The following is a 15,672-nucleotide window of genomic DNA, read 5'->3' on the forward strand; positions in this document are numbered from 1 at the left end:
ATTTCCACAAATCCTCTTCAAAGGCCACACTCTGTTAAAATGAACAGCATGCACACCTATATAGCAAGTAAGGGCATTTAGTTTAAATGTGTGCATTTGGGGCAGACTTGTGCAATGCAGTGTATCAGCTATACCCTTCTTCTTTTTTTTTACAATAAACTACAATGGTTTGGAAAAACAAAAACAAAAAATCTCAAGTGTGAACTTTGGCAAATGAATTTGGGAATAACTATTATAGTGTAAGCCTTTGAGCACTGCTAGAAAAGTGGTTCAGGGCACTAAAGCGATGTTTGTGCACTTGCCATCAGCAGCTGGAGTCTGAGAGAGCACAATTGACCTTTCTCTGTCAGGGGTGCCTAGGGAAGTTGCATCAGCTCAAAAAGAGTTGGTGGCTGATCTCATGTATATCTAAACATAGACTTAAACTTAGACCTCCTTTATTGTCATTCTTAATACACTCCTGTACGCAGAACGAAATTTCGTTGCATTGACTCGCAAAAAAAAAACAGAGAGAAAAATATAGAAATATAGCATGTAAGTAAAATACAAAGATATATGGAAATTTAGCAGCATAAATATTAAGTATAGATATATCACATAGATACACAATGTACATCTGCAAAAATATACACACCTCTATGATAGAATCATAAATATCTATAAATAAAGTGACTTGTGCAGTTAGAAAGTTTTAGGAGTTTAACAGTCTATTAGCTTGGGGGAAAAAACTGTTACAGAATCTGGTGGTCCTGCACCGCATACTCCTGTATCTTTTTCCAGAAGCCAGCAGGGAAAACAGACCATAGTAAGGATGTGAGGGGTCACTGATGATCTTGTGCGTACAAGGTGTGTAAAAGGGGTGTGTGCTATAGTCCTCACCCTCCTAGTGTTGGGGTCAATACTAGTAATAGAGGGAATTTATATGAAATCAGATTGGGTATCTGACTATCCAAATTAAGTAGAAAATGGGGTTGAATAAGAAATGAATTAAATTAATTTAGGAAAGATAGAGATCTCTTATTGTATTAATAGAGCAGGGGTTCAGTTAAGGATGAGCTTACAGCATGAAAATATAAATAGGCAGGAGAAATAGCTTGTATAACGAGCTAAGAAAACAGCAATAGGAATGTCTAGGGACAAAGCTCTCTCTCTATATGTCTCTCGCGCTCCCTCTCTCTCTTTCATTCACCTGCTTCCTCTACTCTCTGGACCAGGTGCACTTTACCAGGCATCCTGTGTTTGTCCACCCCTAACTCTAGTGGGAGCAAGGGCAGAGGGGCAGAAACAGAACCTGAAAAAGTACACTGTGTTCCTAGGCCACACGCCCCTCTCTATCCTCATTTAACTCAGCTTTAATGCAGCTGCGTAAGGGGCTGCAGCAATCACACATTTGATTAAAATGGGCGACGACATGGAAGAAAAAAGACATCATAACACTAGGAAGCATTGCAAAGGGATGTCACTCTTTCTGATGAAAATCCTCTTTTATCTAGTTCTTAGAAGAACCCTTCACAAGTTCTGGCTACCTGCCCAGAGTGAGTACATAACTATTTATACCCAAATACAAATCCCCAGGCAAACATTTGATGAACTGCCAATTCACCCAAGAAAAGGTCATTGGCCAAAAGGCAAAATGGTACATATAGAGAAGCTTCAAATTGAAAACCAATTCTGACCAAGAGAATCAGAAAGATATCTAAAATAATGTATATTGGACTGATGAATTGAACCTTTTTTGGGAGACAGGGGTCCTGTTACATGTGATGGAAAGCTAGTGTAATGTAATCTGTCATAATTTACACTATGAATTCTGCAAATTTCAGTCTGTCATTAGTATGTCATGGGATTAGGAAGCTCAAGCACAGTCGAGTTACTCAGCTAAACAATTATCCAAGGCACAAGTCCAGCATAAAGAAGGAAAATGAAGTCCTGACTTGAACCCCACTGAGATGTTTTGGCAGGACTGGGAAAAATGACATGAAGTTCAGTGTTAAAAGCCCCACAAACTAAATTAATTAAGGCTTTTCTGCAAAGAAGAATGGGCTAGCTCATATCTACATCTGAACATACTGTTGCTTAGCTTGTATCTTATTTTTTGTAATTTTCACTTTTTGACAATGTAAATCTGGCAGTTTTCTTTACTTTGGGTTCTGAAATAAAATGGTGTCCTGCAACTTTTGACTCACCCTGTAGTAGGGGTGTGACGAGACACTAATAACACGAGACTAGACGAGACACAATACTTGGTTCACGAGAACGAGACGAGATTTAAAAATAAAATTTAAAGAAAACGTCAAAAATGAAAAATGGCTAAAAAACTAGAGTTTTATTTGACAAAATCATATAACGCAAACTTAACAGACTGGTTTCACTCACACATTGATTTGATAAGAAATAGAAATAAAAATAAGAATAGAAAATACAACTTTTCTAGGTGTTATATAGTGCAAACAATAAGTGCAAACCACAACCAGTCATATTAGGACTATACTTGAAGTGAAACAGAGACAGAACATGTTTTTAAATACAGTACAGAGCTAAGGGATTAGTACAGCTGTCTATGAAACAGTCAGGTGTAGGATTTATTTACAGTATTTATATATGGTTTGTGTCTTGTTGGTCACTCTGTTACCGTTTATTGTTTCCACTGGAGCCAAAATGCAGCCAGATATACAACTTAAAAGTAGCAGAAGCATCTTCTATACAAATGCCTGAATTTTCCTCTTCTGCTGAGAGCTGCTCTCACTGCTCAGCCACCACACTCACTGCTATCACTACTGGGTTGCCAGATCCCTCTTAAAAAGTCCACGCTAAACTGTTTTTTTTCCGCGAGACAGTTTTAAACTTGACGAGAAATATCGTGCCACGAGATCTCGTCACACCCCTACCCTGTAGTGTACAGTGTGGGGGTGCACAATATGGACAAAAAAGCATAGAGCGATAACAATGTTGGATATCCCTATATAACTCTGAAACAGGCTAAATTAAGATCCTAAAAAATCCTAAGTTCTGAACTTGCCTGACCTGTTGCAATGGGCCTGTCTGTGGGGACTGGATCATTAAAGAACAGTACTCAGAGAAAGGGAAGCACTACAGTCTGTAATTATATGATTACAACATGCTCCTATATGGTTAACAGAGCTGATACGTTATCCTTATTCTAATGTATATTTTTCTATTAAATACCTGTAATCATCAGTCTTTGTCTAAGCCATTTATGCTGCACATGTAGACACTCACTAAGACAGATTTCTTGCATGTGTAACATAATAGGTAAAATATGTAAAGTAATTCATATTCTGATGCTAAATCATGGATGTGTCAAGCATGATTGATGTCAAAGTGAAGTGAAGTGTATCTGTATCTGTTACATGTCATATGATATATGTATACATCTTCACCAACACTGATATTAATATACAGTATATGCGCTAGACATTTTATGCATGAATGGAGTAGATATAGGACAGCTCTGCAGTTCCGCTGCGTTAAGCTGGGCTAATGCATACAGAATCTTGTACTGAGTGAAGGAGGGAGGGGGAGAGAGAGACCAAGTATGAGGAGAGAAAGAAAAAATGCCAGAGAGAGAGAGAGAGAGAGAGAGAGAGAAAGAATCTCAGCCAGCTGCTCTGTGTCACGGTGGATATCACATTTAATGAAATTTCTATTTGGGAAGCATCTGTGTGACACGCACGACAGACTTTCGGAGGCAAAAGCAGCGATGAGGGGACACAGTGTTACCAGCTGGATTTCTGCAGAAGCAGTAAAGCTGGACAAGCTGATATGTTGGATGAAAATATCAGCAAAAAAGAAGTGGACAGTCTTAAATGTGTCCACAGCAAAGCGAGATGGAATAATCTGCTCTGTTTTGGTTTAATTCAGTGCTGTGTATTTTTAAAACAGTCTGAATTTAATATCCTGCAAGAATGAAATGTTGTACAAAGATGATTGTTGGAGGGGATGGTTAAGGATAAATTGGTTCTCTTTCATGCAGATGTCCTCATTTCGCAGTTCACCATCAAATATAACCATATTCAGCACTGTTTTTATACAGTGTGGGTAAGGTCATGCCACAGGAAAGCACAAGCCAAGAGTGGAAGACGAGGCAGAGAGAAATTTCTGGGTCAGGAGATGCAGTAAATAAAGAACCCAAGAAACAAAAGGTGCAGAAATCATTGAAAGTGCACATAGTAAGAAATGCATAATAATAACAGCTCAAGTAGCAGAAAACATGTGCTAGATACAGATCCAAATATCACTCGAGGCCATGCAACAAATGTTAGTCTGGATAGCTGTGTAATAAACTGTGCAAGTTAACCGGAGTGGATTATAATGAGTGAAGCTACTGAATCAGCCGAGTGGCAGGGCTGCTCTTAATGACTTTCAGTGGGAGCTTGGGCGCAGGCCGTTCCAGGCAGAATAGGTTCACTAATTAAATCCTTACATTCTGACTAAAACGGTGTGGGTCAGGAAAAAGTTCGCTTGGCCATGTTATAATTACACTTTCGTGCCGGGCTCTGCTGTTTAATTTAACGAGAGGGAGGAAGAGGATGGCTGTAGATGAGGAGGCAGTGATTATGGTTCCGGACAAATGGCAAATGCACCAGTGCCTGAGGTACAAGTAAATGAGAAAGGCAAGCTGGAGACAACAAACATGTGGCAGAAGTTCATTTATACTCCAGACGTGAAGCAGTATTATGTCAAAATATATGTGTTTCTTACTCATGGGCTCCCACTACAGTGTTGGCTAGGGGTGTCACGATTTTGATATCTTACCGAAATTGATGGAAATTATGTCATGGTCTCGAGCCTCAAAGTCAAAAAGAAGATCGACGATCCCTCCCTCTAAGCTACGCTAATGGATCAGCACACTGTAGCCGACCCCGCGGACATTGTGACTGCTCAAAGAGCAGCTCTTTCTCCAGAGAATGTGGACATTCTCATCTTCTTAAAGAAAAACGTAAAGAAAATATAAAAATAACAGTTGTTTTGTCTAGCCTCAAATATGTTAATAGTTTTGGTAGACCTCCTGCTCATAGTGGCAGCGCTTTAGACCTCTGGAACACTCGGCGCCCCACATATCACCATTTTTGATATTTGTTTTAATTAATTTGACTAATTCCAGATGAATGAACTAATAGAATGATTTGCAATAAAATCTTTTTACATTGACTTACATTGCGAGTTAAATAGGTGTCTTCCTTCTCATGTACAGATACACAATTATCCTGAAACACTTAGTAAAAACAGATTCCTGTTCTTTAAATAAAACAAAGGGTGCTTTCACACCTACCTTGTTTGGCAGGACTTTTGGACTATCCTGTTAGGTATCACCAAAATATCAGGAGTAAAGAGATAAAAGGTGCCACAAATAAAAAAAAAACTTTTCTAGATGGTTTACACTTTACAGGACAGTACAGGAGACTGAAGCAGGCTATTTTTAGCCTTTAAACAAACAAGAAAGAACAAGAAATATGGTTCCCCATCATCCTCCTGCATCAAACAGAAATATGGATGTAAACTCTTAAGCTGGTAAAGTCTTAAAGTCTTATTTTTCATGTTTAACTGTTATAGTAGGATAGAGTTCAGTTTGTTAAGGCTCTAATTGTTCTATTATTTTGTACATGACTGTTCCTGTATTTTTTTTATTATTTATTTTGTTATGTTGCACATTGCTGTTTTAATAGTGCACACTGCTGCTACCAAAAAAAAGCCACTAGATGGCATTACATATATATCTTAATTAAATAATTTAAATTTGACTATTAGTGCCTAATGTGGTGTATTACAGATCACTTGTATCACTTTGCATCACTTATATCAAGCCCACCTTTTGAAATAAGATATTGTAAATTTCATGAATCAAACCAATGACTGACCATAGACTAAACCAATGACTGACCATAGACTAATCTAAAACTGGCATAGGCCATGTAAAAAAAAAAAAAAAAGAAAAAAGAAAATCGAGAATCGAATCGAATCGTGACCCTAAAATCAGAAATAAAATTGAATCGAGCATTTAGAGAATCGTGACACCCCTGGTGCTGGCGTGTCATTGCTCTTCGAGCCACCCATGAAAAAGCTGTCTTTACACACGCGAAAGAAGCATGTGTACTGAAGCAGTAAAGATAAATGTCAATACTTTACACAATATGACTTGAGTGTTGTCCTGCCAGCTTCACTAGAGATACATAGTGCAGTTTCTGGCATGCAAAGCCAGGAGTAGAAGACATAGGAGCACCAATTTCTGACAGGTTTTGTATATTCTCCCTAAAAATAAATGCTATAAAATTAGGAGCATTTGTAAGTGAGTTTAAATTTATCCAGTACCTCTAGGATGAGTTGTAATGGTGTTTGTAACAATCCATTCTTAGTACCTGACCCCACAAATGTTAGCTTTTAAAGCTAAATGTAATCGGATTTACCTCAGCAACAGGGGAGGTACATTTTCAGTTTAGCATAGTATTACCCTTGATTGCTGAAGAAATGCTAAATTAGCAGGTGTTCATAAACATTTGGACATACTCAATTCTATTTAGGATTGATGGGCATGATGGACTAATGCATACAGATTGCATTCGATTCTGACAAAGAAAGACTGGCAGACAACAGCAAAACAAATGGACAATGAAGTACAGACGGTCAGGTGGCAGAATATAAGTAATCTTTATGTGGTTTAGCACTGTCATATGGTGGAGGGGTCTGAGGCATGATTCAGACAAAGAGACCACTCAAGTCTGTCAGCAAACAAGTGTGGCATTTATATAAATCATCAGCACAAAAGGGTGTGTGTTTGTGTGCATGTGTTTCGTCTGTCTGTGAGTGTGAGTGTGTGTGTTTGTGGTGCATGTGTGTGTGGGCTGCTGGGCGCTCACCTTCATACATCAATCTGCTAAACTTAGCCTGGCTGCAGAAACATCATTGACAGGGTCGGTTATATAAACAGCCTCTTACAGCGCGGAGAGCTGCTGTTCTATCCTTTTCTCTCCCTCTCCCTCCCTCTCTCACTTCCTCTCTCTTTCTCTATAGTCTGCCAGCACAGATAAACAGGACCTATATCCACTTTTGCCTAAATTTTTCTGCTTGACTTTTTAACTTTGTTTCTGATCAATCTCTGTGGCGTCTGACAGCTCGGCTGTGTTTTAGCTCTTTTGGCTCAGTGTCCTGTATATAAAAGAAACACAGACTGAGTGACAGACTAATAGAGAGAGAGCTGTCAAGAGAGAGACCGCAAGACAGACAGGGGACAACAGACAGTAAATAAGATATGTTGTGGTATAAGAGGCACAGGGCAGAAGCCAAAAGTACAGTAACAGACTTGGAACAAACTAATGAAGAAGTGAGTCCTCAGGAACCCATAAGGATACAGACGTACACAGTAGGCTAGATGTAGGCTAGACATTTTTTTTTTAGTTTTTTTCTCATCAAACACATTTAAATACTGGTCAAAGTTGTACAACACAATTAAACACAAAATACAGTTTTTTAATTTTTATTTATTATTAAGGGAGAAGCAAATCACACCTACATGACCCTGTGTGAAAGAGTGTTTGCCCTCTATTTAAAACAGAACTTAACTGTAGTTTATCACACCTGAGTCCAATTTCTGTAGTCACACCCAGACCTGATTACTGCCACACCTGCTCTATATCAAAACATCACTTAAATAGGACCTGCCTGACAAAGCGAAGCAGATTAAAAGATTGAAAGATTGGAAATGATCTTTCTAAAATTAGATCTATCAGTCTGGAAAAGGTCATAAAAAGGCCATTTCTAAAGTTTTGGGACTTCGGCAAACCACAACGTGAGCCATTATCCACAAATAGCAAAAACGTGGAACAGTGGTGAACCCTCCCAGGAGTGGCCGGCCGACCAAAATTACACCAAGAGTGCAGTAACAACACATTCAAAAGGGGTCACAAAAAAACCCACAACAACATCCAAAGAATTGCATTCTTTGCATCATTGAAAATTGGAGCTATTGTATTAGTAGAGAGTATCTCAGTGTAGTTTCACTGATTTTTAAAATTATGATCTATTAATCTGCTAAGTAAATGTTTTAGGGAGAGCGTTAGCATCAAACACGAACACAAAATCTTTAATGGAGGAAATGAACCACAGATACAACAGTGCAGCTAAAACAGAAAAACAACTTCTACTAAAAGAAGAGGAAACACATGCTTCAAAGTGAGCAGCAATGGTGTGCGTATGCGGTGTGTTTGAGTAAGTGAATGAGAGAGAAGAAGAAAGAGAAACAGAGTTTGAGAGGAAAAGAGAGAGAGAGAGAGACAATTGTGGAGGAGAGGCAGACACAAGGCAGCGAAGGTTATTTTGAGATTTAATAACTATTTCAAAAATTTGAAAAATAAAATTCTACCTCCTTAACTCAAGAGTAGCAAGGCCGCATTTACATCGCAAAAAAAATAAATGAAGTTGAAGCCAATTTGTTAAAATGATTAACTCGCATTAAAAAAATCTGTAAATGTGAAGCACAGTTGGTAGCTGAGAACTGACCACGTAGGGATGAATTGGTGAGAAACTGGTGAGATATTAGGGAAATTAATTCAAAATTGATTACATTTACAATGGGTTATGAATATTCTTACAGCAACAGCTGGAGCACTTGGCAGCATCATGCAGGAGTTACTGCATGGAGAAGAAGCCTTTCTATATGCAGCAGATTCATGGAAGCTGCATGTTTTTGATGCTGAAACAGCCCTCCTCCTGTCTTACCGTTCCAGTGCCGCATTTGCATTCTACAGCGGTGTACCTGTGCTTTAGGCACGCCGGGGCTACCGTTCATTCATGCAGCCTGTCTGAGAGCGAGCGAGCTGTCTGCAGGAACAAAGCGGCGAGAAGCTTCCGAGTCCTCCTGCCAAACAGGAACTCACGCCCATATATGGGCATCACTATTGTCTCCGAGGCACCGGCTTCCTTTGCCTGCATCGCCATGGCAACGGCGCCGAACTTCAACTGGCCGACTACAAGCCTCTTCGTGCATAGCTTCAGCTGGCACAATTTAAACCAATCATATCGCAGTCATCTCAGACAGCGGAAAGCAAAACAGGAGGAAAAAAAAATAAAACACCTGCTTCTAGAACTCGCCCGGGGAAATACAAGGGCGAAGACGAGACAAAAGGAGTTAGAGCCTTTAATATACAGATGTGTACAGATGTCAATATGGGACTATAACTACAGCAACAGTACAGAGTGTGAACTATGAACAATAGTGTTTTTTTATTATTATTATTATTATTAATATTGTGTTGTATACACAATAAAGACAGGCAAACACGTGATGGTGGCAAGTTATTATAGAGTTTTGATCCCAGTTTATCAATAATGCTTTGCTTTATATTTGTTGCAGGCTTACACACAGAGATTAAAGCACACACACACACACACACTGACACAAACGATAAACAAAGTCTATATTGCTCTCATCCCATAGGCTCGTATTCGATGCAGAAGTTATCAGGATCTGCAAGATTGAGTCACTGCCCCCCCCCCTCACCTCACCCCTTTACTCTCTCTCTCTTTCTTTCAGTCTCTCTCATCTGAGTCACTATCCTCCCCCTTTACACTTTCTCTCGTTCCCCATGCTTTCCTGGCCTTTCTGCCTCTTTCTCTTTTTCTCCCCCCCCCCACCTTTCTTTACCTCTCCCTCCTGCTTTACTTCCTCCCCCACACCTTCATCTCTTTTTCATCTCATGCTGTTCTCAGTCATCAGATGCCCCTGGTGAATAAGGGAGTCATAACCTGATGCAATTCTGCTTGGATGTGCCCTGCACATGTTCCTGCGGGCATGCTGGTGTGTGATGTGGTAGGAAAAAACATTTAATAACACCTTCAGATGTTTATAATTCTTCCATCAGTTATTCATTAATAAATTAAGACTATAATCTCCTGGTTATTTAAACTCAAGGAAAGAGTTGCACCCATAAGAAGGTGTCTGTCAGATTGCAATGCTGTTTATAACGAAAATAAAAATATGACTTATATGACCAAGGCAACCTTTGATCATAGTTATTGAGCTACATGAGAGTGTTTAGTGGATAAGGAGGCGGGGCTAGGGGAAGGGCAGTGTGATAAGTGAGTGAGAGAGGCGGGGCTAGGAGAGGGGTAGTGTGTTTAGTGAGTGAGGGAGGCGGGGCTAGGAGAGGGGTAGTGTGTTTAGTGAGGGAGGGAGGCGGGGCTAGGGGAGGGTTAGTGTGTTTAGTGAGGGAGGGAGGCGGGGCTAGGAGAGGGGTAGTGTGTTTAGTGAGGGAGGGGGCGGGGCCAGGGCAGGGGTAGTGTGTTTAGTGAGGGAGGAAGGCGGGGCTAGGTGAGGGTTAGTGTGTTTAGTGAGGGAGGGAGGCGGGGCTAGGAGAGGGGTAGTGTGTTTAGTGAGTGAGGTAGGCGGGGCTAGGGGAGGGTTAGTGTGTTTAGTGAGGGAGGGAGGCGGGACTTGGTGAGGGGTAGTGTGTTTAGTGAGGGAGGGAGGCGGGGCTAGGTGAGGGGTAGTGTGTTTAGTGAGGGAGGGGGCAGGGCCAGGGCAGGGGTAGTGTGTTTAGTGAGGGAGGGAGGTGGGGCTAGGTGAGGGTTAGTGTGTTTAGTGAGTGAGGGAGGCGGGGCTAGGTGAGGGGTAGTGTGTTTAGTGAGTGAGGGAGGCGGGGCTAGGTGAGGGTTAGTGTGTTTAGTGAGTGAGGGAGGCGGGGCTAGGAGAGGGGTAGTGTGTTTAGTGAGGGAGGGAGGCGGGGCTAGGAGAGGGGTAGTGTGTTTAGTGAGGGAGGGAGGCGGGGCTAGGAGAGGGGTAGTGTGTTTAGTGCGTGAGGGAGGCGGGGCTAGGGGAGGGTTAGTGTGTTTAGTGAGTGAGGGAGGCGGGGCTAGGTGAGGGGCAGTGTGTTTAGTGAGTGAGGGAGGCGGGGCTAGGTGAGGGTTAGTGTGTTTAGTGAGTGAGGGAGGCGGGGCTAGGTGAGGCTGTACAGAGACACAGTGGTAGAACTAGCGGGGCTTACTGTAACGCAGCATAGTCTATATCGATATAAACGATATTGTCTTGTCTTATATCGCATATGAAAATATATCGATGTTTTTTAAATCTCGATATATCGCCCAGCCCCAGTTTCAGGACCTCATTAATGTAACGTTGGACTGCCAAACCATAATACCAGGCCCTCTGGATGTGCAACACATAACTACAAAGCATTGATTGGTGATGACCACAATGCCTTCACACAATGGTTGTGTGAAGTCGGTTGTGTCCGTCTGGGTGCAACTATTCTTTTGACAGAGATGTAAATATGAAGCATGTCAGCAAGCAGAGCCATTTGATCTGTTCTACTGCAGTAGCCTGAATCTCTGGTTATCTTGTGAGTGTCATTCGTTCGACAGTGCCACCAGTATAGGACATCAACTCTTCTTGCACTGCAGCATCAGTGAGGATCAGGCAGCAGCCTTGAAGAAGAGTGATACCCGACTGGCTGCTGTTTCTTATACTGACACAAAGCCTTGAGTCATTAAACCTTTTCCAAGGTTTTCCAAGGTTTCCAGTGATTGTCAGTGTTCATGCATAATTTACAATGATCTATTTTTCATTTCGATGTTGGTTCTATAACAAAAAGCTTGTAACATTTTTTGATCTGCAGAGAGATGACCCTTCTTTTTTTTTAATGGAAACATTAATGATGAACGGGCAGATGAAATTGTGCTTGTTTTACCAAAGCAGATCGTTTGAAGGTAAAAGCCTTCATTTTCAGATGAATGTTTTAAAGAAAGCTATTGGATTGGATTGTGTGAGTGCGAGTGTGTCTGTGGGAGAGGAAGAGAGAAAATGAGCGAATGACACTGTGCCTCCTGCAGAGCTAAAAACTCTCAGATGGTGCGTTCATGTCTGGAATACATAAGTAACTTTCAACAAGCTCAGATAAAACAGCCTAGTTCTGCAACCAACCAGCATGCTGGTACATGTTCAAAAGCCTCCAGGCATGCTTTCCAATTGGTGGATTCACACATTGTTGACGCATACAGCTTGTATAATCAGCTTGTGCAACTTATATACACTGTTGTGCATATATGGGATGGGAGTAAGAAAATTGATCATGACGTGTTCAATCGGGTGATGACCAAATCTGTATGGGTTGTAAGGCGGGGCTAAAAACTGTCAGCATGCTCATGGCAAGACGACATACATTTAAAAAGACAAACCAACTTTTAAAGCTGTCTGCATTCCCAAGCCACCCCTAACAAACTACTATCCCATATTTTGGCATATCAGTGTAGTTTTGGCAAGTCTAGTTCTGCACTACAGCATTTTAAATGGAGATTTTTTACCATAACTAGGCTTAACCCCCACTAAAGAAACCGGTCCATGGTGTAAACTAATCTCACAAAAAGGTTTATCCTAATCTTTCTGTATTAAACTGTTTATGTTATGTAATTCATTTATTGGATAATGTTTCCAATCGAGTCAGAGTGGATAAAAGACTATTTCAGTGTGATGGACATTATGTAATTAATACATTCGTATCCTAAAACACAAAAATACACACACTTCACCCAGATGTTGATATTGTACCTGATCCAGAGGGAGACTTGCTGTGCCTGGCCAGCACCACGCTCCTGGGAGATCCTCTGCTTAATAGAGTTTTTCCATAGGGGGATGATTTCATCAGCCTGCATTCTATTACACAAGAAGGGACAGATCACACAATTAGTACATATCCTGATAAAGAGATTTTCACACTGGATTTACAGTATAATCCAGGTTTTATTTACAGAATAGATCAATCAAATTCACAAAAGAAAAGGTCTGCTGCAGTGTCCTACATCATTTCAACACAACCTTCTTCACGAATGGACAAATAGAAATTCTCCAAATTGACCTGAAAGAAAATATTTTTACCATTGACTTAAGAAGGTTGTAAAGTTTCATTTAACAGTGTTTATTTGCACTTCATCAGCTTGACCCTACATTGAAAACATAAATGTTTTAAAACACATTTTTAGCATAAAAAGCTGCTCATAACATGCACAGGAGCCTTATTTAGAAAAAAAATAGTTAAGGGTTGGATCTCATTTTTCTGGCAGCATCAATAAAAAAGTTTTTTGTAAATTAAGGCATCATAGTTGGGTATCAGTAATTGTGGAGGAAGCTGTATGTGCTACATTATGAGCTACTTTTCCTTTGACAATAAAGTGCTTGCTTTGTTTACTACTACTACTGTATTTCACACTACTGTTTGTTTACTGGTGTAAGGTCTAGCTTATAAAAAAAAAAATCAGTTATTTCTGTAGTTGACAGGTAGTATTGCATGGCCTAAGCAAGCCTGCTTTTCTTATTTTGCAATCTCATCACTGACTTCTTTCTTACTGACACTCCGCTCGTCAAATCTGCAGCTCCAAGTCAATATCTCACCAAACAAATCTCTGCAAGGATCAGTCCACATTACTCGCCTGTAACCTAGCAACTACCAGGAAGCTATTAAAAGTAAAAGGCACAGGTAACAAGCTTGTCAAAAAGAGCAAATTAAAATACCGAAATTAGTTAAATCATATAGCGGTAATCACAGCATTTCACTGCTAGTTGTACTTGGGGTCAACGACACAAATGTTCAGTTGGAGACACATCAGGTGCCATGGATGGATGGATGGATGGGTAGATGGATAGATGGATAGATGGATAGATGGATGGATGGATGGATGGATGGATGGATGGATGGGTAGATGGATAGATGGATAGATGGATGGGTGGGTGGGTGGATGGGTAGATGGGTGGGTGGGTGGATGGATAGATAGATAGATGGATGGATGGATGGATGGATGGATAGATGATAGATGGATGGGTAGATAGATGGATGGACGGATGGATGGATGGATGGACAGATGGATGGGTGGGTGGGTGGATGGATGGGTGGGTAGATAGGTAGGTACAGAAAGTGCAAATACACAGTTACATAATAATTTAAATTCAGCAGTGCAAAATATACGTAAACAGTAGATAAATTAACTAGTGAATAAACTACTAGTGCAAAATAGGGTAGAACTATAAAAATAGTGTTATAGGCTTCAGATGGATGGATGGATGGATGGATGGGTGGATAGGTAGATAGGTAGATAGGTAGATAGGTAGATGGATGGATGGATGGATGGATGGATGGATGGATGGATGGGTAGATAGGTAGATAAATAGATAGATGGATGGATGGATGGATGGATGGATGGATGGGTGGGTGGGTGGGTGGGTAGATAGATAGATAGATAGATAGATAGATAGATAGATAGATAGATAGATAGATAGATAGATAGATAGATAGATAGATAGATAGATAGACAGAACACAATAGACAGTGAACACCAGTTGATAAAGTACATACAGTGAGGATAACTGATGTCAGCCATACAGAAAGTGCAAATACACAGTTATATAATCATTTAAATTCAGCAGTGCAAAAGATACGTAAACAGTAGATGAATGAACTAGTGAATGAACTACTAGTGCAAAATAGGGTAGAACTATAAAAATAGTGTTATAGGCTTCAGCAAGACTGAGAGTGTGTCCATAGATGGGGGTGTGTCCATGGTGTGGCCAGAATTGCCAGAATGAAATGAAAAGTGTTGCAGAGTCTTCAGTTTGCTGTGCTGAGAGGAGCTGAGAACAGTCTTATGGCCTGAGGGACAAAAGACCTCCTCAGTCTGTCTGTGGAGCAGGACTGGGACAGCAGTCTGCCGCTGAATGAGCTCCTCTGCCTGGTGATGGTGCCGTGCAGAGGGTGGTGTATAAAAGCCCTCAGTGTGTGTTCTTTAAGCCTTGTACACTGAGGGCTTTTATTTTATAAGACAGGGAAAGAAACATGCACAGCGATACAATTTTAATTATTTCAGGAGTAACATGTGTGCATGCTAAAATAAAAAAATACACAAGACAAAATGTGCTAGTGGTTCATTGTTGAGAGGAAGATTTGCAGCAGAGCGAGTGCAGGAAAGCCAAAGAGTGCAGGAAAAAGAGGCAGAACACGTTTGCTTTATCATCTACAATATTTAGAACCTAAACCACAAGTCTTTTCCCAAAGTTGGGGAGAGCATTTGCTTTATTTAGTCTATAAAACGTTAAAGCAGGAATGGCTGGAAAGAGCCATCTAAAATTTTGAAGAAGAGACATTAGTTATTTTATCGGTGGGCATGTTTTAGTGGGCATTACCATGTTCTAACCACTAGCAACACGAGTCAGGAACAATGTAGTGAGTATGTGATAAAATCTCTATAATACATTTAAAGTTGTGCTATGCATACATTAATTTGCCATGTCATTTTTCATATTCTGAAAGTTTATTTTATAATAACCTAATTCTTAACATTACACTTTTTAATCATTACTAAAACATCAACAGCCCTGTTCTCTATTCTGTACACATCAAAACATTTATTTTATTACATCTTCCTGCAAATTATTTGTTTATTGTATGTTGTAGCAACATTATTATATAAACATTTTATATATGTACCTGCAACAGTTATAATTTAGACATTACATTATGTAAGGGGTGGGCAATATTATATCGTATACAATATATAGTGACACAGAAATATCATGATATTAAAAATCCATATCGTGATAATAGGGCTGTTCTGTCTTAAAAGTAGTCTATTATTTACTGTGAAGCTTTAGGTGTATTTATTGTATAATTGTTTTAG

At 40.2% G+C, this 15,672-nt stretch overlaps 1 protein-coding gene across 2 annotated transcripts in view; it reads right to left on the reverse strand.

Moving 5' to 3' along the window:
• dclk1a (doublecortin-like kinase 1a) overlaps nucleotides 1-15,672 on the reverse strand; it is an 86,140-nt gene that overhangs the window by 22,806 nt on the left and 47,662 nt on the right. For both annotated transcript variants that reach the window (XM_022681478.2, XM_049468937.1), the window contains exon 5: nucleotides 12,557-12,661. In XM_022681478.2, coding sequence (XP_022537199.1) covers nucleotides 12,557-12,661 — 105 coding nt within the window. The remainder of the gene's footprint in view (nucleotides 1-12,556; nucleotides 12,662-15,672) is intronic.

The sequence above is a fragment of the Astyanax mexicanus genome, chromosome 20 (genome assembly GCF_023375975.1).
Source record: "Astyanax mexicanus isolate ESR-SI-001 chromosome 20, AstMex3_surface, whole genome shotgun sequence".
NCBI lineage: Eukaryota > Metazoa > Chordata > Actinopteri > Characiformes > Acestrorhamphidae > Astyanax > Astyanax mexicanus.